The following is a 15,274-nucleotide window of genomic DNA, read 5'->3' on the forward strand; positions in this document are numbered from 1 at the left end:
TACTTGTGGACCAATTTTTAGGAAAAGTTTCTGATGATTTAAGTAGATAACTGGAAATAGAGGATAGTGTAGAGTTGTCACATGTGGATAGCAAGCATTTACGAAATAAGGCACATAGTCGCCAATTGTGAAGGGCCAATAAGGATATTAAGCCTAGTTCATAGCGCAGCAACGCACCAGGGACACATTGTAGTAGATGTAAAATTGCTCGCCAGAACTTGGCTTCTAATAAATTTAGAAAACCTATGGGAATGATTTGCGTTTCAAGACCATAAAGAGTAGTTGCTACAACGTTCTGGTTCCAGTATGTAATGGCAGCCTTGATTGAAAATTTACCATATTTTGAAACAATCAAGCGTGTTTGACAAATTGCCATAGTTAACTTCTGTTTAATTTTTCTCAGATGCGATTCTAGTGCAGGACAGCCATCAAAAATGACACCCAAATAAACATAATTTGGAACCATCTTGATGGGGATGCCCTCAATTTGCCAATTTAACAAATGCTTGTGTAGACCTTTAGGAACAAACGTGACACTCTGTGTTTTACCAGTGTTTACTATCAGTTCATTTTCTTTAAAGTAATGACAAAGAGCTGACAGAAGGTTACGTAAGCCACTAGGTGTTTTTGATACTAAGACAAGATCGTCAGCATACCACAAGGCACTAATTTTCACCCCGTTTAGTTTGGGTGCATCAGTTATGATTTTATCAAAGATCCAGCACACATCATTAATAAAATAATTAAACAAGGCTGACGCTAGAATGCACCCCTGTTTTAACCCTCTATATGTGCAAATTGGGGTAGATAAGAGGCCCTCAGCATTTAGTCTTATATAGACCTTAGTTTTTGAGTGGAGAGCGTAAATGATATAAAACAAGAGTGGAGGGACATCCCGCCCTGATTAGTTTATCTATAAGTTTCGGTCTTGATACCGAATCAAAGGCGGAATGAAGATCCGCAAATGCAAAATATCTAGGTTGTCTCTTATTCTGTGCTTGTTGTCTTATGGCATTTAAGGTAATTAAATTGACACCAGTGCCCAAACCAGCCACAAAACCTGTTTGGGCTGGGTCTCGTTGACTAGCCGTTATTGACCAGTCATTAAAGTCTCTAAGCACCAACCTAGAGAATAATTTTCCTGGAGCGTCCAATATTGCTATTGGACGATAACTCTTAGCATTCATACGGTCACCTTTTTTGTAAACCGGAATAATCACAGATGAACGGCATGACTCTGGAATGGTTTTAGTTTGCAAGATGTGGTGAAAAGTATTATTTAAGATTAACGCCCATTCTTTTATATGCTGTTTGAACATCCAATTCGTGAGCCCGTCGAGGCCTGCCGCTCTTGATGAGGATGATGACTTAATGAAGTTTTGAATGATATGTTGTGTACAATGCAAGCCCCAACATATCACAGAGCTGCTGTTGTAGTTATAATGACTCATTTTAGAATCATCATACAGTGATGTAAAATGAGTGACCCACACAGATTCAGATACTCCATTGAGTTACAAATGAACTTGGGGTGCTGTATTGCATTTTTTCAGCAGTTCCCAAACTATTGCGGAATTTTTATTATAACAAGCTGCAAGAAAATTTTCACCATCTATTTGATACAATGCAGCTTTTCTTGACCGGACCCAGCGGCGGTATCTTGATTTAGCAATATTGACAGCTTTAATCTGGGCATTCATGGGTAGTTTTCGAAGATTTCTAATTTCTTTTCTATAAGCTTTTTTTCTCTCACAGAGAGCTAGATCAAACCTATGAACATGTCTCTTAAATGGATTTTTAGGAACAGGAAGTAAATTTGCAAAGGAGTTCAGAACGTCTATGTAAGAGTCGGCCTTGAGTAGCTTCTGGCTGGTCAAAATGGCATCATTCAGTGCTAAAGGTTTATCAGTTGACCATTTAAAACGATTTCTGGCGTTGTTGACTAATAGTCTGTTTGTACCAACGGACAGGTTTAAGATGATTTTCAATTCTGGCCGACCAAAATAATGCTAGGAGATGGTGATCGCTAGCTGTCTGTTTTACAACAACAAACTTGTTAGTATTCATAAAAATACTATTGGACATAAAGATATAATTGATTGCCGATTTAGAAATACCTCTCTCCCAGGTATTCATGGGAGGTATGTTGCCTGTGATAGCACAATTTGCCATTTTTAGATCAAGATCTTCCATAAAGGACAACCACCTCGATCCCTCGCGACTCTTAGTGCTTATACTCGACTCAAAGCAAGACAAATTCAAATCACCCATTAGTAAAATTCCAGAAATATTGCCTTGAGCAGAGATAAGTTCAAAAAGAATCGAGAGAGCCGTATAAAAGCTATCATCGATGATACCCAGCGGATTACGATAGAGGTTGATGAGAGCGTAAGTTTGCAAATTAAATGAAATCTTTACCAGTTGCATGAATTTGTTTGGGGCCTGCCAGGGGGAAATTTTGAAACCCTTGCTTGCTTTTACAGCAACTATCAGACCAGCGGTAGGTCTCCCTTTATCACCTTGTTCTGCTGGGAGTAGAATAAGCTCATGATCATCCCATGTAGACGGGTTTACGAGCCACGTTTCTTGTAAGGCTACTATATCATATGTATTCAGTTGCGTGTTTAAAGTCCATTGCAGGTGAGATGATCCTCGCGTGTTCCAACTAGCAAGTGAAATTTCAGTTGGGGTGGTGCATATTTGTGGTTATGAGTGAGAATTAGTGGGAAACAAAGAATCAGGAAATGATTCTTGAGTGCAGAAATTGCAAGCGCACAAGGGTTCAGAGGCAGTACCTGCAGTGGATTCATTAATGTCAACCTTCTTGATTTGCTGACAAGCCGGATCTTGTGCTAATAGAAAGCCAAGATAGAATAAATCCATTCTGGCATTCCATAAGGTGTTGCGTACAATTCCAGACTTTATCCATAGTCTAACAATGGAGAGGTTCTGATCACGTAGAAACTCAATTTGATCTAAATCAGTAGAGGAAATGGCATCCAGTCCTTCTATGTCCCCAAAAATGTTAAGAACAGTAGCACGGTGTAATGACGAGAAGAAGCCAGGTAAGTTAGAAGCAACTTTAATCTTCAACCTGAACAGCCGTCTTTGCCCTCTCTCCCCGTCTCTCACCCACCTTCCCCCAACCGCCAACCTCGGCACGAGCATGGAATTCTCGGGAGAATTCCACGCTCGTGAAGAGAGCACAAACCGGCCAAGCCATTACTACACACAAAATAAGTCATATTTTGGGAACGGCCCATCTCGACACTTCAGAATCAAACTGTGTAACAAATTACATTTTTTTGACAGTGCAACGCTGGCATCATTTGTACGAGGTTTGGTGCCACCATTGCAAGATTCTGAGTTCTTCCTGCTGTTTTGTTTTGGAAGATCTTGATTGCTACGGCTTTTACAATAAGGTGGTTTTGTGCAAGTGTCTATTTGGGATTTTGGGAGTGAAATTTCGTTTCCAGTGATATGTTGAATGTTAAGTGTGTGAGTAGGTTGAGTACTAACATTTACAGCTTCGGGCAATACCTCAGAGATTCTGTTGAATAGATAAGTGTCAACTGCTGCTTTTAATGAGCTTAATCGGTCATTAGCTCCTGTTGTGGAAATGGTAGAAGGAGGTAGCTTAACAGCACTTGAAGAGTTTACATCACAGTGTGCGGTCAGTGTTTGTGCAACCAGAGAGGGTTGCCTTGTTCGCACGTTGTCAGGTTTAGCTGTTAGCAAGTGTACCAGCTCATTCAAAGGGTCATAGTTAGATGAAATGTTAGACGCCGTCTTGGGGGCAATTTGGAGGGAGGGAGAATCGCACGGCGACACTTGGTTTGCTGATGGCTCGTTGAACATACCGGCCGTATCATTGTTTGTAATTTTATTGCATATATGTATTGGAGCCGCAGGGGTGTTGACAGAAGTGTTTGTAGCACCCAAGGGGGGATTCAATTGATGTTGTTTTTTTATGCCTACCGAGGTTTTATTATGTCTTTGTGTGGCCTTAGATGACACAATTTTTGTTTTGCCAGTACTTGCAGATGTGCGACCAGTTTTTTGTGAATTTTGTTTTGAGCAAGCAAGCGAACTAGAGTTGGCAACTAATTGAACAGCAGTTTCCACTGGAGAGTCAACACTGATCTAAGACTCATTGTGTTTTGAGATCAGGGCATCATCTACAAATTCAATCGGCCGAATGATCTTTGCAAAAGCTGGTAACACTGGATAGGTGGTCAGGTGAACTTTATTTAGTGCTTCTAGAGTTGAGAGACGTTGCGTAATAGTAGCTCCAGATTGTCCATGTAAGCTTTGAAAGGAAGACCAATAAGATTCAAGGGTGGTTACTCTTTGCTCCAAATTCTCTAAAGAGAGGCTTTTAGCGTCGGTTTGTCTCTCATCGAATTACTTATAAGATCTAATTTTGTGGTTTGACTGACTATTTTCTGATCTAGAGATTCAAAGAGCTTGAATAGACTAGAAATAGTAGTATTAATAGCCCCCAGGGTAATTTCTAATAATGCAGGGTTAGCTGGGGATGTGAAGGCTTGTTTTTTCTTATCAGTGGTAAGACAGCGACGAGGAGTCAGTTGTATAAAGGACACCTCGTCCTCCTGTCTTGTTGAGTCCATAGAGCATGGTTGTTCATAGTCAGTCAGAATTGAGACTCTTGAACTTTCTAGGTCTCTACACTCAGCAGAAATAAGACAGGGAGATGGTGAGGGCTTGTTTAAGCTGACTTGACCCAAGTCTTCAATAAGTACTGAGGCCACCGAGGTGTTCGTAATAGACTTATCTCGAACTAACTTACTGTTGTCTAGTAATAACTCTTCAATGTCATGAATGGATTCTTCCAAAACTGTAGCAAATGTTTGAAAAGGTTTAATGATTTTGTTGGGAGAGTGAGATACAGTAGAGTTTGATCTGAAATGGTGATACTCAAAAGGGGTATAAGAGGGCTTTTATTAGAGGTAGGGAGTTTTGATGGACTTAAAGCACTTTGAGGAGCTTTGGGTAAGGACAAATCAGTTGTTGTGTTCCCAGGAGATGCAAAATCGATCGGATCAGCTGTCACTCTACCACATGGTGTTTTCTCATAAATTTGCGAATATCTTGTTGAATAGGGGTTCTAATAGGTGGTGTTAAAATGATATTTTTCTTAGAAGTGCGAGTGCGACTTTTAAGCTTGTTCTGTAATTTAGAAATGTGAGTGCAGGCTGGAGTGCTCCGCCTCCTCCTGAAGGCACGAACACACGATTCCCAGCAAGAGCAGTCTAAGGCTCGCAGTGCTGGTAGGTGACAAATGTAGAAGCAGCTTCAGGCAGCAAAACGTTCACAGTGTGATACACTCCTTTATGAGGCTATATCATGCGCCGCTCGGGCACTTGCAGCTGAGTTAAGGCAAGTCCCAAGGTCACGTGATACGTCACGTGGGTGCAGGCTGGAGGGCTCTGCCTCCTCCTGAAGGCACAAACACACGATTTCCAGCAAGAGCAGTCTAAGGCTTGCAGTGCTGGTAGGTGACAAATGTAGAAGCAGCTTCAGGCAGCAAAACGTTCACAGTGTGATACACTCCTTTATGAGGCTATATCATGCGCCTTTCGGGCGCTTGCAGCCGAGTTAAGGCAAGACCCAAGGTCACATGATCCGTCACGTGGGTGCAGGCTGGAGGGCTCCGCCTCCTCCTGAAGGCACAAACACACGATTTCCAGCAAGAGCAGTCTAAGGCTCGCAGTGCTGGTAGGTGAAAAATGTAGAAGCAGCTTCAGGCAGCAAAACGTTCACAGTGTGATGCACTCCTTTATGAGGCTATATCATGAGATAGGGGTGGGGCCTGGAGAACTCCACATGGTGGTACTAATGGGCTCTGAGGAAAAATACCTAGGGAATACAGGTTGAGTTTTGTAAGATGAAGAACGAAACCAGTAGAGGGATGATTCTGAGACCTGTTACTTCACAAAGGCTAGTGAGACCTATCCCATGATCAATACTGCTACAAAGTCAAACATCACCACTAGAGTTAGATATCCTTTGTCAGCGTTGAAAAGAATATCATCTCAAACCGAGATTGAAGCTGACTCAGAGCTATGAAATTGGCAAAATTGAGACTGTAGCGGGTCAAGGAAAAGACATTTACCTGTGGGTGTAGGTTCACATGCAATTCTTCCACCTACCTCCCCAAGAAGTTGCAAAAGTATTCAGAGTTTTCTGTTTGGAAATGTTTTTTACTTGAAGGGTTGTGATTAGATATTTTGTAAGGTGTAGTTCCTTATTTTTAACTAACTGCTAGCGATAGAGGTAAAGCTATAAACTAAAGATGGCTTCCACTCAGGGTAGTATTGTGAGAAGACATTGGACGCCAGCAAGGCACCCAGCTACTAAAAGTGCCATGTTGACGCATATTTAAAAAAAAAAAAAAAAAGTTTTAATATTCCAACCAAAGCACTAGATGGTGACTTATACACAGCAGATGACTCTTAAACAGGCATGCCGCGATAATACTGTTAGAGCGAGTAATGTTCACCATATTGGGTATTTTGGCGAGAATAAAAGAAGGATCTTGTATCCATTTAAACAGTAGTTCTTAGGATGTAATGTTCTTCCTCAGCTACAACCCACAAGGTAAGTGGTGAGCCCCACCCTCCAACCTCTTGCCTTGCTTAGGATACCCCCCCTCTTCCAAAGCAAACAAGGGTGCTACATTTACACATGCCTCAATTCTATGGTTTTTGTTCTTTACCCAAGGAGATCTGGGGCAGGGGAAAAGAATCAAACCACTACACCAATTACAACGTGATATTAAGGACTTCCTCCCCAATCCTTTGGCCCCTACAAACATTAGCAATATCAAGATCGACCAAGAGTTAAAACTGAATATCATTTGTCATACCAAATCATGCCCAGCGATTTCACTTTTTAATTTCTGGACAAGTGGTAATCAATAAAGAAACATTGCTCGGGTCTACAATCACTCTCTGGACAATATAACATGTGCAACACCTTTCTATCTATAATCAATCAGTAAGAAGATAGTTGGCTTCAGGCACAGCATGCAAGCACAACATGTACAGAGTCAAATGGTTGGTTTCCTTTCTGTAAGCACAAAAATTACAACAAAACCTAAGGCAATATTAAGATCTAAAGATGGTGGCACAGGCGCTTGATCTGCTGTGGGTTGACTGTAAACCCTTCCTGCATGGGGTGTGTAAGGAATTCATGGTAGCAACAGTGAAGACAGACACAAGTGATCACAGTTCAAGGGTGTTTATTAAACTGTATAGGTAGGTGGGAAAAACGCCTAATCTAAACCTAAATCTACGATGGGAGCAGGGTACGATCATCAATAATAATAATAAGTCAGTCCTAGTGGCGCCTTGTCAAATACAAGGACATATACTAAGAAAAACCTACTGCCAATCCTTACGCTAAATACAAAAAGAGTGCGGGATAAGGTTTATAAGAAGAAAGAAGTGTTCACAAATAATAAGTCCGGATGCGGTCGTCGGGGTCTCCCTTCGCCACATATTGAGCACGGGACACAGTGGCACTCAGGAGCACAGCACATGCTCGAGCTTTCCCAGCACGAGACTGCAGTTCAGCTCTCAGGTATCAGGACCCTCCGTGGTTAAGTCTCTTTTCTACAAAAAGTCTCTTGCCTCAGAGGACATGATGTGGTCACAATAACAAACAAAAAGTTCCTTTCTGTAGACATGTTGGGTGATTACCTTTCACTCCTGGACCTCCCTCTTCCGGGCTCAGATCCACAAAAAGTTCTTAGCAATATCAGGACCTTCGGGTTCCATGTGTTAATATCCCCGCAACCATTTTTGCGGCGATATTGACCCATGGACACTGCAGGGGACACCCCCACAACCCCTGCATTATTTTAAAATGTACGGGGGACACCCCCGCAACCCCCGCTCCCACAAATTACACCCCCCCCCAAAACTTTTGCCTATGGTGAGACAAACGGCCATACGTACAGCGATATTTCTGGTGGGGATATTTTGTAGGGATACCGACCTTCGGTAGTTGCGTTTCTTGCTGATTGTACTTGGGGTGATAATTCTTCACCCTTGGGTCCCCCTCTTCTGGGCTCAGACCCCTCTCGAATATCAGCCTTCATCTGTCGGGTTCACCCTGGCTTGTATTCAAAAGACTTTTATGTTGCATTCACGTGTCGGTGGGGTGATGGCTTCTCACCCCTGGATCCCCCTCTTCTGGGCTCAGACCCTTCTAGAAGGTTTGCCTCCCTCCATCGGGTTCACTACGGCTTTTGCCAATTCAACTTCATGGTACTCACAAATCTTAATGTCTTTTTAAACAGTTCACTGTGGACATCCCTCTGTTGGGTTCACCTTTGTCAACACACTGTTCTTTGGGACTTTTGGCTTTGCCCATTTCCATCAGCATCCTTTCGTCGGATTCACTATTGCCAACTTTACATTTCTTTCTACTTTATTGTGATGCAGGATTCACTTCCCTTCGATTTCCACTGTTTTGCCGGTCAAAGACTTTCAACTGTACATGGGAATTTTGCTAAACCCCTTTATGACCACTTTGACTTTTCAATGTGGCTATCTTAGGGCCTTCTGGTATCGGTAGTTTCAACTAACATGGGATCAACCAGAGTCTCTTGAATGAGCACCCATGTGGTGCCGGACCCCTCTGCAGCTAGTTTTCCCTGAACGTTAACAGTTCTTTAAACTTTGCTTTTCTGCCTTTTTCCAACTTTCCTTCATCACAGTTTGGTTTCTTATCGGCTCTCCCCTCGACTCACCGGCTGTGATAAACCACTTGGCTTTTCTTGTCTCTGGAGTCAAGGATGGTACCACGGTAGCAAGCGTCTCTCCCTGCCTTGGTTATCAGCGCAGGAGGGCTACGTGTACCGCCTGCATATGTTTCCTTCCACAGAGGTTTCGCAGGCCTGTGTTGCAAAGGGCAAGGCCGTGTATTTCCTTGTCACCCTTTAGGTTGTGTCCGCCTTTCACCTCCTCTTGAACTGCTGTGCGGGGTTCTTGTCTTGCGGTCTGCCCTGCTCGTATTGTGCTCTCGTGCTCCACCTTTTATTCCTGTGGGGAAAGGAAAGGGCCGTCAGGTGTGTGTGATTCTTGTCAATTGCCTGACTTTGCCCGGCCCTTATGTCGGGACATGTCAGGTAAACAGCTCTGTTGTTAGTCTGTTGTTTTTCATGGTATGGGAAAGTGTTTGTGTTGGAAAAGGGGTGGGGTAGAGTTTATAAGTGTCCTAAGGGGTAGGATGGGTAAAATGTGTTATATGGAATTATAACCCTCGTACTAAGGGATAAAAATAGCACCTAATTCACAATCTGCTTCCACTCACCAAAGTTCTGAAAATCCAGCTGGGGTCTGCAGCAAAAAATGCTTATTGTTGGTTGTGGGTCTCTCTGCGTGCAATTTTCTATTTTTGCCAAATGGTTTGCCAAAGTAAAGGGTAAACACAGGAAAAACACCTTTACTCTTTTCTTTTACGCTCTACTTTGTACAAATAAATATAAATGCTGCCTGCAAATTACAATTTGCAGACTTCAGTTACAGTGGATACCTATGGAATTTGCCTGCTTTTCGTAGGTGTTAAAAGCAGGAGGAATCCATTCAAATCCATTAGTTTCACGGCAGTTAAACCATGTAGTATTTGAAGGCGCAGAAGAAATCCACAGCAGATGTTAAATATGCATTGTGCACCTTTTCCTCTTTTGAATAAAATGAAAATATCCAGCAGTGTAAAAGTGAGTCACAAACAGATTATTACACCTTGTTTTCACACCTCACTTTTGCATATTGGGATTTAGAAAATCATCCCGATTGTCTATTCTTTCATCCTAATTTTAACCTGAGATTGTTCTGCCTAATTGTTGTACTCCCTTTTCTATGTTTCTTTAACAGTGCTGTGTAAAGTGAAAGATATCTAACAGTTCTAAACATTTGACTATATCTCTGCAGGTGATGGGGAAGATGATGAGACGGAGGAGAATGCAGGAGATGCGGCGACCCAAGTTAAGCCGGTGCTGTCCAAGGCTGAGCGGAGTCACATCATCGTCTGGCAGGTCTCCTACATCCCTGAGTAAGATCCAGCTCTTCTGCAACAGACCCCCTCACCTCAAAATCCCCTGAATGCCAAGACCTACACGCATACAACCTCCTGCATCAATCCTGCAACAGGAAATCCAACTCCTGGTGGGGAAGAAGATGCACCAGCTCCTGCATCTGACTGACCTCCTGTGACCTTACAGCTTTCATCTTGGACTTACGCACAGCCCCGGGGCCTGCTACCGACACCCAGAGAACCTTGATCAAATGCCTATGCACTACATCTGGTGATGCTGCGGAAGGGGGAGTCTCGTGGCTGAGGAACCTTCAGAGAACTATGTATATCTAGTGAAGGCCTTTAGGCTGGCCTCTTTCCTCCAGTGGAAAAGTCAGCCGGTGCATTTTCTGCCATTTCAAATATAGCTGCAGGGCCTGAGGGGGAGAGGTCATACTGCTTTGGGAGTCCAGTCTGTAGCACTGCGGACAAGTAAAGGACAGCTGCGAGAATCACTGGGACAGTGGACAAAGACTCAACTGCCCATCAAGCATATCAAACTCGTGGCTATCCAGTGGTGTGTGAGCGGGACTCAAAGTAACAATGGTCAAACGGTCAGACTTGTGAAAGTGGTGCAGGGCCAGGCAGACCTTTCCTTATAAGGTTCTTCCATACTGCCCAAAAGCACTCTGGGATTGCTGAACATAGGTGGCCGCTTCAGTGCTCAGAAGACATCTCTTTCCCAACACAAGCACTCTGGGCCATCACAATTTCCCCCACTGTCCTCAACAGCTCGTGTTTTGGAATGGGTAGGGTGGGTCAGTATTTCTATCCAAGTACCGGCAGCGTTGAGTAAAATGTACGTCTCTGATTAAATCAGTGCTTCCTGTTCAATGGCAGATCTCACCACGTCACTTAACCCCTCTCTAGTATACAAAGATCTAGGCTAGCGTTCCTTTGTGTCTGCAGGGTGTTTGTGTAATGAATGATTTGAAAGCCCACCTCATAAACTCATCTCGTGTACCATGTCATCTTTTCATTAACGTCCCTTTAACCTCTAAAGTGCGCAATGTATACCTATTCTCAGGGAAGCAACATTTATTTTTGCCTCCCTTATTTTAAAACAAAGCTCACATTTACCAGATTCTTAAAATAACATTATTTATTTGGTAGGGTAGGGTACCAAAGCAATATAGTCAATTGTTCTCTGCATGCACTACAGCTCTACAAAGATCCATACACTGCCGTCGCTTCCACCGCGTCACTGCCACAGGACCCTGCACAAGCGGGAGAAATGGCACAGAATAAAACAAATTCACATTTTTACAGACCCATCCTGGATTGCAGTGCTAACCTGTAATGCAGCTAGACATTTAATGAAACGCCACCTGTGGCAGGCGCAGCTACATACTGTTGCAAGTAGAACCTACGAAGCACACAGATATTTGAAAGGGTAATTCTAATGGTTAAGTTCAAGTTTACTGTGTCCAGTCCGTCACACTCTCATATACTCACACTGAGATTTCGAGCTCAAGAGGTATCATTGCTTCTATGTTTGACCTCCTAGTCAGATGGCCATTTTTAGAGTATATCATTTCAGAATCCGTGTCACGACTGACACCATCTTGAGGCCAGGCAAGACCAGAGGAGAATGAGCACAAGGTTTGCATCAGTGAACTTGCCAAAGTTGTCATTTTAGGCCATAAAAACTAAACTGTGACCCCCACTAACTCCCTTTTAAACATTGCAATGCTGGTTATGATTTCTAATTTCATTTTAATTTATGACACGGTTTTTAAAGTCCAAAATAGTTTCACAGGGCATTCGAGTGCCGCACAGAAGAAAAAAATAGAATAAACTGAAGCACAGAAAGAGCTCATAAGATATGAATCTGCTTAACTGTCAGAAAAAGCATAAAAATAGCCCAAGAACCAACATCATTAATAAAAAAAGAATCCTCATATGATAATGTGAAAAAGGGATCAATGTTTTTCACTCACAGACTCTTCAGTTTGTAATCTAGTTGATTTCCAGTCCAGATGGTAGTTCCCAACCCAGGTAAAGATCAGTTATTCGTCTGAACCTTAGCAGGACTAGAATACCAGGGTGAAACATCTCCTGAAGAATCAGATGGTTGGAAGGGAGGGGCAAGGATATAGTGTGTGTTTATTTAGGAGGTTTATAAATAGACACATTGGGCCTCATCACAAGTGTGGCGGTCCGGAAACAAGGGTGCCAGTAAGCTCACCGGCACCCTTGTTTCCAGACCGCCACACTACGAGTATGCCTTCCGGTGGCCGCTGCACTCGACAGATTTCACCCTGCCGGGCGCAGTGACCACGGCAGGCAGAGCTGTCACGGAAGCACCGGCACTGTTAGCAACGGTGCCAGTGCTTCCGTCTCCCGACTCCCAATAGTGGTATAAAACAACACATATTTAAAATCGGGAATGGCAGAGTACCAAAAAGAGTCCAAAAGAGAGAACCATCACATTGAACAAAACTGCAACAAAAAGGGAGCGTGCATGGATTTTGCCACTAAAATAATCAAGGAAGTAGAAATAAAAAAAATAAAAAACATAATTTAAGCCAGGCATGGATATGAAATCAAATCAACAGAATTTCAGCAATTTTTTTTTAACTTTCTTTTATTAAAAAAAGTCCTACAGAACATGATCATTGAAAGGGAAAAAAAGAAACAAGTCATCCAAACTGTTTCTCGAAGTTAGGTCTATCTGGTGAGACTTTAATCAGAAAAGCTTTCTCCGAATCCACGGAACAAAGATCATATGTAGAGTGTAACCAGAAGCAAGGAGCAGGTCCTGCGCAAGTGGGCCTTCAAGACCATAAATGAAACCCTCTCTGAACAGTTCCGTGTTTAGTAACTTCCATAATCGGAGATAAGCATGGAATTAAGCAGTCCCAGTCTAGGGCATCGGATTCGCAACAGACTTCCTCCATGTTTTTCACAGTTGAAGGTTTGTTGGCGAATCCGTTGTAACATGTTGTTCGCAAGTGCCTGCCTGGCACTTAATGTGGGTCAATTATTGCAGGGAATTGGGGCCTTGCAGCCAATACGCTTTGTGTATGAGGTAGTGTGCCTGGAAAGGCACCTTGACTCCACTGGCAACCACTGGGGTGCGTTCAAGGTTTGTTTCACCTGGGCCATGTTTTCAGCAGATTCACGCACAATGTAGCGGCTCGATTTTGTCATCTTCAAAATCCACTGCGCGATTTCTTTGGGTATGCCTGAATGGTGTATATTGCAGTGGCCTATGCTTGCCATCACCAAGCTCTCGTCAGCCCCACTCGTAGATTACTTTAAGAGGTTGGTGAAGAGGGGCGTTCCTCAGCATGATTAGCAGCCGCTTAATGTCCTAGATAGATCACAGCAGTGAATCGGGGTTCAAAGGAGAGGTTATTGTCCAATATTACTCCTCGATTTTTGTTCCTTTTTGGAATGTGTTTGAGTTGTGATAATGTACTATATATATAGGGTCCATGATATACACATGTCTGGTTTTGTTACCAAGGATCTATGTCTCCCATTATTTTTTTCCCCCTGGAGTTTACTAATGGACTGCATCTACCTAAAGATGATCTGACAAGTAAATAAATGAACCCCCTTTTTCGCAGTGCCATCTTTAAAAATATGTTTGAGGTTTCAAGAAGCACCAATCTGCTTAAACCCTTGTTTAGAATTAGACGTCTACCAGCACGTTTGCCCCTCTTAACCGGCATCCCTGACTTGAGGATGTGAGCTTCTCCTTTAGTTGTGAAGTCCGGTTTTGCTAATGCAGGATGCAATCCTTGCTTGGCTGCTCGGTGGACAGGTGTCTGAAAAGTTACGCCTCGTTGCCCTGGAGTCCCATCAACAGGATATAAAGCCACCATCCACAAAGGTGGCTTTTTCATCTCAGAAGTATGTTCTTGTATATAGATGTTTTTATTTAAAAGTATTATAAAAAGAAAAAAATATACTGTAAGTCAAAGCACCTTTCTCCACTCGTGGGCACCAGGTGCACGGGCACTGCTCGTGGGACCGTTGTATGCCGATACAGCGCAAAGTCAGTGATTGGTGGGATAGAAGGAGCGTACTAGACCCAATCGGAGCATCTGTAACCGTGCCACCTGTCAAGGATGAAGTGCAAACATTGTGGACATTTCATTTTCTGTGTAGTATCTTTATGTGAAGATTGAAGTATCAAAATGTTATTTTGAGTTGTAGCGAGCCACACGTGGTATCAAAGGTGCTTTGTTTTAGGTTGACTGAGTTTTGTAATCGGCTCTGTTTAAATTGTACAAGACGATGAGACTTAATTTTTTGTTAAGTTACTTCTGTTGGATATGTTAGCGTCATGATATAACTACTCATCTTCAAACCCTCCAGTACCAGACGAGTGGCCTTTGCTGTAAAAGCAATCAGAGGACAATGTCCTACCCTTAACATTAAATGCACTATTCCATAATGATTCCAGGATTTCTTTGCTAACCATAATACATAGTTGACAACAAGACAAGTTTCCCAGTTTGTGTTTGGCTCTAGTCTTTAGGTAAATTCCAGCTCCTGATATATGCAACTTTGACCCATTCTTTCTCAGATTAGCACAATACGTTTTTAGAATAGCTGGTTGACACGCGTGTGTCCGTATGATCCAGTTACAAACATAGGCGTCAATTCACGAAGAAGTTCCGATGAGTAATGTCGAGTTACTCCTAGAGCTGGGTATTTGATTGACAAAGAACTAGCTAGAAGTTGCTCCAATTTACAACTGACTTCCACACACTCGTAAGTGATGTGTAAGTTGGACTTATAGCAGTTCTTTGTGAGTAAAATACTGCTCTTATAGAGTAAGTTAGGTTAAGTCTAATTTACTCAGAGAAACCCCTTTGGTTCCATTTCATTTCATCGTGGGATGAAACAACAATGGGTTTTTCTCTGTGGATATTTCAACGAGAAAACTATTTTTTTTTTAAATTTATTTTTGGGCCCCCCCCCAACCCCTAACCCCTTTAATTATTTAACTATTCCCAAACACCCACACCCCATCTACATTTTTTTAACCCCCCCCTACAAAATTCGATGAGTTTTCACGTTGAAATAACAACGGAGAAAAACCCAGCGTCCTTTCATCCCACGATGAAAAGACGTTGTACCACCTCTTTGTGTATCAACCCCATGACACCTACGACACAATGAAAGAAAACTCAGACAGAAGCAGGGTGCAAAA

The 15,274-nt window shown here is 42.7% G+C and overlaps 1 protein-coding gene across 12 annotated transcripts in view; it reads left to right on the forward strand.

Moving 5' to 3' along the window:
- MAPK8IP3 (mitogen-activated protein kinase 8 interacting protein 3) overlaps positions 1-14,840 on the forward strand; it is an 892,115-nt gene extending 877,275 nt beyond the window's left edge. For all 12 annotated transcript variants that reach the window (XM_069646979.1, XM_069646985.1, XM_069646981.1 and 9 more), the window contains one exon: positions 9,963-14,840. In XM_069646979.1, the coding sequence (XP_069503080.1) occupies positions 9,963-10,087 (125 nt within the window). In that variant the 3' untranslated portion in view covers positions 10,088-14,840. The remainder of the gene's footprint in view (positions 1-9,962) is intronic.
- Positions 14,841-15,274: the final 434 nt, after the last annotated feature.

The sequence above is a fragment of the Ambystoma mexicanum genome, chromosome 2q, assembly GCF_040938575.1.
Source record: "Ambystoma mexicanum isolate Mex_15411 chromosome 2q, UKY_AmexF1_1, whole genome shotgun sequence".
NCBI lineage: Eukaryota > Metazoa > Chordata > Amphibia > Caudata > Ambystomatidae > Ambystoma > Ambystoma mexicanum.